The 12,259-nt window shown below is 43.7% G+C and overlaps 1 protein-coding gene across 4 annotated transcripts in view; it reads left to right on the top strand.

Annotated features, from left to right (window-relative positions):
• Positions 1-12,259, top strand: part of mid2 (midline 2) — a 107,931-nt gene that overhangs the window by 30,198 nt on the left and 65,474 nt on the right. For 3 of the 4 annotated variants that reach the window (XM_084549738.1, XM_084549739.1, XM_084549740.1), the window contains exon 2: positions 10,322-11,199. In XM_084549738.1, the coding sequence (XP_084405864.1) occupies positions 10,378-11,199 (822 nt within the window). In that variant the 5' untranslated portion in view covers positions 10,322-10,377. Of the gene's footprint in view, positions 1-10,321; positions 11,200-12,259 lie in introns of those variants that run through there. The other variant, XM_084549741.1, reaches the window with a different exon arrangement.

Below are 12,259 nucleotides of genomic sequence, written 5' to 3'. Positions count from 1 at the left end.
TGATCCGATCACTTTGAAAGTAGTAGTGTTGCCACGCTCTGCATGCATGCCACAGAAAATAAAATATATATGATTATGTACAAATAGAGGTGTGCTTGACCACAGTTTGTCTGGTGGCCCTGATGGCTACGGTCAGCAGTCTACAACCTGAACACTTGCCAGTGGCTTTGAAGGCTGCTTACTAATTATATTTTTCCTTTTGTCAACTGTTAGCGGAGCCTCTGTTCTTGCTCTCTCCTCCGTCCTTTGCTCCCTCCGGCGTTCTCAGCTGCGTCTAAATATCTAATAAGCTGTTCTGCCAAGTTCTTATCCAGGGTTTGTTCTCACCTGGGCAAATGCACATGAATAATGGAAGCGGCGTGAAGTGAGGCAGGGGCATAGTTGCTACAGTGCTGTGTTGAGGGCTGATAAGGCTCTCCACCACAGAAATAGAGCCTCAAAGAGCTGATGAGACGACGTCTGACAGTATTAACTTTATTACCCACAGGGTGCCAAGCTGTAACAGGCAGAAGCATTAGGAAGAGGGTAAAGGAGAGGAGGTGTGTTCTATTCACTGTCACAACTCTGTGAAAATCTCATTTTACTCCGCTTTCATGTTTAAATGTATTAAACCAATTAGTGGGGCTCGGCCTTGCGCTTGACGAGAATTGATTGTTTATTTCATTTTCAGCGTCTTGCATCAGCAAATGCCCTTCATGCAATAAAGCATTCATCAGCGCGGCTGACAGGGAGAAAAAAAAAAAGAAAGAGTGCAGGGAATAAAAAGGAGACATGCGTAACGTTAGTGACAAGCCAGAGGAAGTCAATATTACTATGAGTCATGACTGTATTTGAATATATCGATAACACCTGGCATGTGGAGATGAAAACGTCAACACATGTCCTGAAGCACCAAACGCAGATCTTTGAATCCTGTTTGTGCCGGAGATGCAGTGCTGCCCCCAGGTTTGAGGCTTTGAGGGGGCGGGGTTTGGGAGGGAGGATGATGCTGCTGATGGACATCGGAACAAACACTTAAATCGTGTGTTTCTTTTAATGGCAGCAGTCTATATAACCACTGAGTAGCTATTTGAACATTTCTTCTCAGTTCATTTTTTCAGAGGGTTGACGCGACATGTTTTCCAACGTGCTGTCTCTGTCCGCTGGTGTGAGTGTGCTCACCTGCATGTGCGATATGCATAAGTAACAGAGAGATGTACACCATCTAAACTCAGTTTGTCTCCATTGCTGTTACCTTGATACAGAACACAAACATATACCTACTTACATACAAACTAGACTCAGTAGGAATGTGCATTTCATCAAACCAAACACAAATTATGATAAAATGTAAATTCTGATAGATGGATAATTTTTTGATTACAGATAGACATTGAATTTGCTTTGGATCTCCATTTTTCATACTGTGAGTGCTTTATACAGGATGAAACAAAATGAATCAGTATGTCATCACTATGTAACTACATTTACTTGTTGATGAGCTCAGTGATCACAACTGACTTTGGACGCCATCCAGCACATCAGTAACTAGATCAGCAGCTCCCTACTGTACCAATATGCACGATTTCCTGCACTGTGTGTTATGCAATAATGGGAGCTTCCGAGAGATTAACTGAGGTGGTCCGAGATAACTTGTCCCCAGAGTCCTGGCCCATGCTTTCCCCATCACGCGCTATCATCGGTAACCAGGGAATGGCGTCCTGTTCGGCGAGTCCCAGCTCTGTCTGCTTCCTTTTTAAATGTTCTGCTGAAATGGTGGAAGAGTGCTTGCTGACCTTGAAGCCTGATGATCTGATGCTTGCCAGGCAATTGGGGGGAAAAATTGTTGCACAGTTCTGCCAGCCTGTCCGAGACAAAATCATTTGAAACCAACACCGGAAATAAATTCATTGTGCAGTCAGTTTGCAGTGCAGAGTGCGTTTTTACAAGTAGGACCTTTATTTGACTTATTTTCTGTGTGAAAACATCATTGTTAAAAAAAGAGACAAAGCTGACTTTGAATAAAAAAATCACCAAAATCCGAAAGAGGTTTTGGAATAGGAGCCATCTCCAGTATAGCAGTGAGGGGGTTAAGCTTAAGCCCGTCTGCTCAACTGCACTGAATGTGAAATGGAAACACCAGCTTGGCTGCATTACTGTTTACATTCTATGAATAGGAATCGCATGTTTGATGAAAGCAGCCTGCTCTGAGGTCTGCTGCAGAGGGAGAGAGAGAGAGAGAGAGAGAGAGGCAGGCAAATAGAGAGGGAGAGGGAGAGAGGAAAGACTGAGCAAGTGAAGCTGGGAAAGGAGTGAGAGTAGAGGAAGAAGAGGGGAAAATATGAAGGAAAACATTAAGAATGAAAGCACTGACCAAAGGAACCCTGGCAGGTTTCTCGTGTGCTAAATATTCATTTTTATGAAGCAGCTGCATTCAGGGCAGTCATAATGTGCTGCTTGATCCCACTTATATAATAATATGCACAGTTTTGGTGTGTTCTAGTCAACTGGAGGGCTCTTATTTTTGTAGCTGCCCAATTTCCTTTTTTCAAAACCGTAGCGGTGATTTGCCTCTTGATGTCTGGCAAAACTCAGCAGTGCCTGGTCCTGACATGTGTCTTATGCTTGTGGGTATTTTTAACCCAGAAATTAATTGCCCCCTCCAAAAAAAAAACAACCCAAAAAACAACAGCATTTAAACTAATGCACTAATGCAACTGAATTCCGCTGATTCCACTCAAACAATGTCCTGTTTCTTTTTGGTTTAAATGCCCTGCTGAGGCGATTGGGCTAAATGCCATGGGAAGGGCTTGAGAGCTATGTTTGCTAACACTGCCGCTAATGAAAGCATTCATACAGCCGTGCCATGTTGGGGTGTTTTTATTAGTCACTTTAATGTGTGCGCCCTTGATTACCTGTACCTCACTGAAGTGTGTGAGGGTTTGTGAGTTAAACATCGCACAAACAGGCCAGCCATTCTCCAGAGAAAGACGTGCGCCGGCTCCAGGTGTGATATTTGGTTACCGCGCTGAGTAATGAATGGAAGCTCTCTGTTTTGGTGAGAAATGCGCTGCCGGGGCCGCATAGAGGCTCAAACCGCACATGTAGTCGCGCCACGTTTCAACAGTTGCCCTGCGCCATGAAATTTTAAAGCTTAATTTTTCAGTTTTCTTCCAGGCTGTTTATTAATTAGTAATATAATCCTGTTGAACAAGCAGGCGGAGAAAGCCTTCCATTTGTTATTAGCATCTTTAACCTTTTTGCCTGGTTGGAGATATTTGTGAAATTCACGCTGCATAACAGCGGGTCCCGAGCAAATTGAGGTCTCATTTACTACAGGCTGGGCTTGTCAGATGAACACCGTGTGTCTTCACTTAGATTCAGGCCCCTGCGGAGAATCGACCCCATAGTAAACCATTGTTTCCAGGCCCACTTGAGTGAAAGTACTGTTTAACACAAATAGCAATACCAGCTAATATTCAGCTTCCCCCCGGACACATTAATGACTGACAAATGGACTGTACTAACAGTTTCTTAAATGCGGTAGTTAATTTTGTGAAATACATCCCCACACGCATGCCTCTATGGTAACTATAAAACTATATTAGCTTAGTAAAAAAGCTGGAAATGGGGGAGACTGCTAGCCTGTCTCTGTCCTCTCAATCTGTGAGTGTAAAAGCACCAGATATTTCTTTAACCGGTTTTGCACAAAATTAAACAAGCTAAGGTAATCTATCTGGTGCACAGACATTAGGATGGTGTGAAACTTCTGTCCCAACTCACAGAAAGAAAGAAAAGAGTCAACTATTCTTCAACCATTCTTTCAGTCTCTTTCACTCTGATGGATCTAATAATTGAGTTCTCTTTCCTTCTTATGATGCATAAAGCCTCCCTTTTGTGTGTGTGTCTGTGTCAGGCTGCATCCTGCTGGGGATGGCTGCTGCCATCAAGGAGTGTTATTGCTATGGGGTGGGGTTGCCTGGTCTGGTCTAGGTGGGTGGTACATGTCTAAGTAACATCCACATGAATGCCTGGTCCAAACGTTTCCCAGCAGAACAATGGATTGTCTCAAGGTGGTCAATGTTATTGACTTCTGTCAGTGGTTTTAATGTTGTGGCTGATTGGTAGAGTATATATGGCTGCAATTTGAGCACTTCATCAGTTATATTATAATATAGGTTCTAAGATTTTGATCTATTCTTTCAACCCATCCATTCTTTTGCAAAAGTAGTGTGTATATTTCAGCCACCCAGGGAGCATCATGGATGTTTGCCCAACACACCTCAGTGGGTGAAATGGGGACACTATGAGCTCCAAGCAACCAAATAAGTGTTCCCATACCGGGAGTCGAACCCGGGCCGCCTGGGTGAAAACCAGGAATCCTGACCGCTAGACCATATGGGACTGTTGCATCTTCAAAGATGTTTGTCTGATTACAGAGCGAATGTTAACAAACACGCAGCATCCCTGGGTGGGCTCGACCCACCAACCTTTCGGTTAACAGCCAAGTTATTGAGTTATTTATTTGAGACGTTTGAATCTGGGAATAAACTGGATTTCCAATTTAATCAAAAGGTGTGCACATGCTTTTTAGTCTACTCTGGTCTATCGCACTTTGTTACGAAAGACAAATTTCCCTTATGACAAGTAATATAAATGCCTTATGATGTTTTCTCCCCAGTGTTAACATCACAAGGGAGAAACATGGTAATATCTCAGCGTGTGTTTTCCCAAAGCCCCCGTCAAAGGAAGACCACCAAACCCCTGGTGTTGTCATTGTACCGTTGCCCAGTGCTCTGGAGCCTTTAAATCTCAGCTATATGGATTTCTGCTCCTCTTCCTTTACTGCGATAATCCTGTGACTGGCAGCTTCCAGCGAGATGGACAGATTCAAGGTACACTTACAGGAAAGAGAATAAAGTGGGAGTGCAGATAGAGAGATTGTGTGTGGGGTTCTGCGGGTTGAGGGATGGCGGGGTGTACACTGTCAGTCTGACAACAAAAATTGGAGATTCACTGCAGACTGTGGCAGTGTTGAGACTGAGCCAACTGCCACTAATGAAGGCAGCTGGTACTGGAGTAGTGACCGAAGGATCAAAGTACATCTCAGTATGTGGGCTAGATGTGTGTTTGGGTGCATCTATCATTACCATGTGTTCATACGGATGCACATATGGATGTGGATGCATCACCAGCTCCTTTCTAATACCCGTGTAATCTACCTTGCACCGGAGCATTTCCTTTCCTGGAGGTAATCTTTCATTCTGTTCTGAGAGGACATGCCTGTTTGATAGAAGACATCTAACATCTGTCTCTAGTTGAAATGTGAAAAGTGAAATGCTTGCACCCTATGCTGGTGTCCACTGAGTATATAGGCTGCGTTTTGGTTCCCTAGTCACTACCACTGTATGGATATACGCAGATCTAAATATCTCCCGAACGACTACAAATTACACAAAAGTTATATGGGTGAGTAAACGATCGTATTTTATGTCAAAAATAAGGTCCAGGTTGTAAAAAACTGTAGTTCCCCTTTAAACCCTTGGGGTGTTGTGTTTTGATTAGATTAGACTGGATCAGATGTCAAACAATTGGCCTTGGAGGAAGTAAATGATAATGCTCAAAATGAAAAAACAAAATTAATTGCTAATGAGGACATTACACAAGAATTAAAGACATAAAAATAAACATAACCTTGGGAGCACACTTGGGCCCAGAGGTCTAGGAGGGCGAAGTGATTTGTTTCAACTGTTACCGCTTCATCCCAACCCCATCAAGTGTCCATTAAGCTCCTGTTTAGGCTCTGCAGCTGTGCAGCTACAATTCAGAGGGGAGCAATTTAGTTTTTACCACTAGATTGTTTATACAAGGATAATCATCTTTGTTCCACAAATGTCTCCAGACTGATGCGTGCGTCAACAAAGCGAATTCATACACCCAGGGGACTGGGCTTGTGCTTTTAAACAAACAGCCTCTTTTTATTGTTTTGGTGTTTGCAAGATTGTGAAATGACAGAAAGCGTGACATCAGTGTTTTCTCTTTGGGGGCATTCCCCAAGGTCATTTCTCACAAACCTGTTGGTGGGATTCATTACTGCTGCCACGTTTATTGGATCTAACTGAAGCATGAACTTACGTTTGCATTGTACACAAAGATACAGACGTACACAAACACAACAGCAGGCTAAGGGTATGAAGGATAAGCAGATACAGATTTAGCCTATGCGTGTACTAAAGAAAATGATCTATTTATCCTCTTCAGACAGACTAATAAATCATCACTTGTGTCCCCCTTTTTTGTCTGCTTCACTAAAAGCTGTGAGTGAGAGCAAAAGATCTTGCGACGGTAATCAGCACAACAATAGATCAGAGCGTGTGCCTTAAAGGTTGATGTCTGCGTGCGTGTCTCTGTTTGGGTTTGTACGGGACTCTGTGTGTGTGTGTGTGCCAGCAATGTGTGTGGTTTTCTTCAAGCACCAGCTCAAGCTGTTCTCCCTCCAGATGGGACTCTTCACCTTAACAAGGATGGCAGACGAGAGAAGAGACGCAGCGAGACAGAAAGAGTTTGTGCTTATAAATGTGAAGCCCCGGGTGCGTGAGCGTACGGTTTTGTGAATGTGTCTCTGTCCGTGCCAGAATGAATCCCTTCGCCGTGGAACTAGAGATTTGGTCCCTACGTGGCTCCCATCGTAGCTGCCATTGTTTCCCCAGAGTGACATAGCTTAGGCTTAATGGGCCTGTTGATGGTGTGCTAAAGCTTGGTGTTAATTACAACACCATGCTCCGTTAAGCACAGCCACAGTAACATCAGCATAAGCAGCACAGTTGAGCTATGTCGTAGGAAATAAAGTGAGACTGCTGATTTACTCAAAACTTGAATTGGACAATTATATAATTCATATATTTCAGTCTCTTTCACTCTGATGGGCCTAATAATTGAGTTCTCTTTCCTTCTTATGATGCATGTCTCTTTGACAGATTTACAACCCTACTGCATAGTTCTTATAGTGACATATGGTTTGCTTCTGTGAGTGAGTGTGATGAAGGTCCTTTTCGTCACTTGGACTGAAATAAATAACTCACAGTAAGAAATGGACTGTAAAAGAAAATGAAATATGACGGCTGGGACTCACCAAAACAACATCAGCTACTAATAATAAAGGCCGATTGTGACGTTGTTTCACATCGCGTGAGTCTGGAACAGAAAGATTCACTTGAACAATCCACAAAGACTTCAGCCAGTGGCTTGCTTGCACATATGTCCTGCACCTGTGTGACAGGTAATAACCCTTCATACCAGCCTAGACTGTACAAAGCACCTCAAAAGTGAAGCCAAAGCAAGTAGAGCTCCCCCTGGTGTCTCGCTGCAGTATAGGTCATAAGCTCCACCTCCTCCATATCAGTGGATGGGACTTGGGCCAAACTAAAACTCTAAAGTACACGTTAGATATTTTTTTTTCAAGGATGTTGAAAAGTTGGCATGCAGACTGCTCCAAGAAGTCATCTGGGACTGTACTGCGCAGACTCTGGCTACAAACTTGCAAGATGGTGCCCCTATCGCTGAGAAACTAGCGTCAGTTTGGTCAATGCAAGGAAGTGGGGACGTGTTGTCCATATTCATATACAGTCTGTGATACCAGCAGGTGGCAGTAGTCTGTATTCATCATTGAAAATGGGGGAGATTGGAAGGGCTATTATATACTGGAAGGCTGCGAAGCTAAGAAGAGTGTAGTGACCTGTCCTCTCCTGAATCATCCTGAACTGTTGCTGATCATGTTATTTTGTAAATCTTGTTGCATTTGAATGTTCAGATTAGATAAAGATGCAGAAGTAGAAGTAGTGTGAGATTTCTGTGACTTAACCTTACTTTTATTTGTCAAATGCTGATAAACAGAGAGGAATGGTTTGTATTCAATCAAACCGTTGATTAACTTGAATATTCTCATTGGTGATAATGTTTGTTGGTATCAGTTTTACCTAACTAACATGGCTTTACAATGACCTGGATGAACTTGGATAATGAATGTGTCCTTTGTTTCCTGTTGTTGTGAAACAGAAGTCATGCAGCTGAACTGTTGCTCACCCTAAATTGGTCGTCAGCCACAGTGAACTTCATTCCTTGTGGAAAACATTGATCTCTGTGAAATTTTATAGCACATTTTTACTGTATTTTTTAGGAAGTTCTATTAGTAGAAAGCAGGTTATCTCTGGTTTTCATGTTCGTGCAATATCCATAGAAGAAAGACTGAAAACTGAGACACCAGCGACCTTGCCTGTCATCAACAGGTGTTGAAAGTTGTCCTTCATGGCCTTCCCCCCCGTTTCCCCTTTCTTTGGGTATTTCCATTTGTCTGCCTCTGATCAGCTCTCTCATACAGTGGAGATAAATTAGACTTATTTTTGGCGTGATGAAGCAGAACATGTGCTGACTCTCTCAGTGGTAGCTCGCTGCTGAACCCTCTCTATAGCAAACACAGCCAGGCTGTGAGATAATAAGCACATAAAGCATCTGATAAATAGCAGCCAAGGTGAATATTAGAGGAGGATAATATGTACATCGGCACACGTACGGACAGCTTACTCAGACTACTACCTAAAACATATACTCCATTTCAGCCTCAAACACATCTTTGTACACGAAGCACAACGCCCTTTGCTTTTTATTGGTGTAATATGCGCATTATTGGCTGAGGCAAGCCGCTGCATTCACGCAACTAGTTTCTTCAGCTGAGTTCACAAGCCCTGTAACTCTTGTGCAGCAGAAGAGAAGGGACTTTTGTGGGTGCAAGCAGATTTAAGCCGCTAAGCTCTGTTTGTGTCTTCATATAGGCCTGTCTTCAGCAGGCCCTTTGCTGCTGGTTCCAGAGAGTATGAAAGGTTTGTAATTCTTAAAGTTAGGAAAGTTATTAGGCCATAGGTGAGTCGTCTCTCCTAAATATCTGAACAAAACTGCCTGGACAATGAAGGACAATGCTGCCTGTCAGCATGATGTTTTGGCAATAAGCTGTGAATTTTATTATCCATCCAGAGTCAGGCTTAGCTGATTAGGGTCGTGGCACCCATTTTTGTCCCATAATGCACAATGCATGCTTTTTTGTAGAGCCACACTAGAGCCACCTGTCAGTGAGTTAAACAAGCAGTTTAATGAATTGGCAACAATTTTGAAAATCATCTAATTGTTTTAACACCTCATGTGCAACTGCATTTTTTGAGACCAGTGGTGAGTAAAAATTAACAAAATTGAAGAAATTGTTCATTGCATTTCATTAACTAAATTGTTAACTGAGAAATTAGTTGGCAGATGAAATTGCTTTGAGTCTCCTGAGGGGTTTTCAGTAATCTTTGCCCTGAACCTGAATATTCCTCTAATATTCCTGTAAATTAGTTTCTTGTCAGGCGATCGGATCGGCATTTAGGCTAGAATCCAAATGGAAAAACAAGATGCTGTGCACTGCATTACTTGAAACGTATTGTAAAAAGTAAAAAGCCTGAACGCTTTCTGATGTTAGTGTGGTTTATATCTAACGACCTTTCCTCATAACTAATCTTTGTGTCTTAATTAGTTTTAACCACAAAAACAGAGTCATCAGTAAATCTTGCCTGACCGGCACAGAGAGAGACAAGGGCAGTCTTTCAGGAACAAGCTTGCTTAATGAAACCGTCACTGTCAGCCGTCCGGGGTCGTCTGGTTTAATAGTGCACTTTCACGGTTCCTGCTTTGTTTCTTTTAAAGGAGAGAGAGACACTCCAAACTGTGCATCTATGTCACCGAATCAGCAGAGCAGAGGGTGCAGGGGGTTATTAGTGATTTCTCATGTCAGTGATTTTAAAGCCACCCAGAGGAGACAGCTTGATATGCATGCAGAGATGTGGAGGACTTGGTTAATGAAGGGGAGGATCTGAAGTTTTCTTGTTTGGCTCATGACTTGTTGTCGCTGTCTTGCACGAAATTGCTGTTGGGAGAAAGAGTTTAAAGCCAACTTCAGTCTTTTTCATCCTTTTTCCTTACTTCTGACACGTTCTGCACGAAGAACCGTGTGTTAAAGATTCTAATGAAGGGCGCAGAGCACAGTTGTGCAAGCTGAGCTGCTCATCTATAATAGTACAAGAAAATGCGTGTGTGTTAGTGATGTTTCAGCGAAATCTGCACAGGCCAGTCCATTTTACCTGAAGCCAAGATCTCACCGCTGATTCAGTTAAATTCAGAAGCAAACTGATGAGTTGTGTACGTTTCTTGCTGATCTCTTCAATAAAACAACTCAGCACAATTTGAACAGAAGTTGCCTACCTCCTAATTACAGGCCGGTGTATTTAATCGTAAATGCTTTTCTTTCTTCACGCAGGTAATCGGCCAGCTTCTGTGGGATTTGATGTCACCTCTAGATTGGTTCAATTGAAAATGGAAACACTGGAGTCTGAGCTGACGTGCCCAATCTGCCTGGAGTTGTTTGAAGATCCCCTGCTCTTGCCCTGTGCCCACAGCCTTTGTTTTAACTGCGCTCACCGCATCCTGGTGTCTCATTGCTCCACCAGCAAGCCCCTTGAATCGATCTCGGCCTTTCAGTGTCCCACGTGCCGTTACGTCATCACGCTGAATCACCGCGGCCTGGAGGGCCTTAAGCGCAATGTGACGCTGCAGAACATCATTGACCGCTTTCAAAAGGCCTCCCTTAGCGGCCCCAATTCCCCTACTGAGAGCCGGCGTCTGCAGCCGCAACGGCCCTACACCGCAACCATTAGCGGTACAATAGCTGGAACGATTGGTGGCGGCGGTGGCACAAGTGGAGGAAGCGCTCGTGGCAGCCCGGCCACTTCCAGCCACTCCCACCCGCACGCCAACCACACCAATCACGTCAACCACACCAACGCCAACCACAGCCCGGCTGTTGTTGCTAAAATGGATCCGCGCATCAGCTGCCAGTTCTGTGAGCAGGATCCTCCTCGAGAGGCTGTAAAAACATGTGTCACATGTGAGGTATCGTATTGTGACCGCTGCCTGCGTGCAACACACCCGAACAAGAAGCCCTTCACCAGCCACCGACTGGTGGAGCCAGTGCCAGACACCCACATCCGAGGCCTGACCTGCCTGGAGCATGAGAACGAGAAGGTCAACATGTACTGCTTGGTGGATGACCAGCTCATTTGTGCCCTCTGCAAGCTGGTGGGGCGTCACAGAGAGCACCAGGTGTCCTCGCTCACTGAACGCTTCGACAAGCTCAAGGTTAGTCCTTTATATCCTTTACTTTACGAAGCTTGTGAGAAGGTCAACAGTATCTGTGTATTCCCCCTACTCTATGTTGATCTGTGTTAGTGGATCAAGTGACGGTAAGTCACAACTTGCAACCAATTTGAAAAATAACAATGATAAATTATTTACTGCTGAAACTTTGAAGCTTTTCCCATCTTAACAAAGAGGTCTGTCATACATTGCCTGCCACAATCATCATGATATATGTGTTTAGCAGTTTGCTAAACAGTGAAATCTGTAATCCATCCAATGTGAAGCCTTGGGAGTGTACATTTCTGTTGACTATGAACTTTCAGTACCACCAAAATTGCATCATAGACACCAGCTTTTGTTCAGCAAGAAGGACAGAAAGACACAGAAAGACAGAACACAACCAGAGAGAGAGAGAGAGAGAGCAAGAGAGAGAGAGAGAGAGATGGAGGCCAATAGGGAGGGGCGTCATTATAATAGTCGATGAGCTGGCATTCCCTGTGGCCACTGAGCTTTCAGAGGCTCTGCGTAAAGACCAGGACTGCTGAATCAGGGTGAAAAACAACAGAGAAAGGCACTAGCTAGAGCTAATTCCACCACTAAAGGCCTGAAGCAGTCAGCCGGCATTAGCTGGCCTAAAAACTTTTATCATGAGTGTGTGTTGAGCAGATGTACACGTATGTGGGTCTGTCTTTTGTGTGTCTATACCTCTAGAGATATCTGTTAAAAAAGAGAGAGACAGAGAGAGAGAGAGAGAGAGAAGATGATGTAGGCACTGAAATGGAACTTAACTCTTGACATGCAGTTTCAGGTGCCGCAATTTACTTTGTAGTCTCTTACCTTGACTCTGAAAGGATGGAAGATGTTTTCATGGACACTGCTGGATGGAAGAAACACCTCAGCAATGTTGAGCGGTAAACTCCGCATGTTGTGTTGTAGGTGGATGTTCTGTTTCAAGAAGCGAAACAGGGTTGTAGCTTAATGGCCTCACTTGTGGTCTCAGTGTTACTCTACAGCACAAAAGTGTGGGTGTAAGAATATGTTAACAGTGTTTCAAGAGACA

Source organism: Chelon labrosus, assembly GCF_963514085.1.
Source record: "Chelon labrosus genome assembly, chromosome: 8".
Taxonomy (NCBI): domain Eukaryota; kingdom Metazoa; phylum Chordata; class Actinopteri; order Mugiliformes; family Mugilidae; genus Chelon; species Chelon labrosus.
This window is presented reverse-complemented; position numbering and strand designations above follow the sequence as displayed.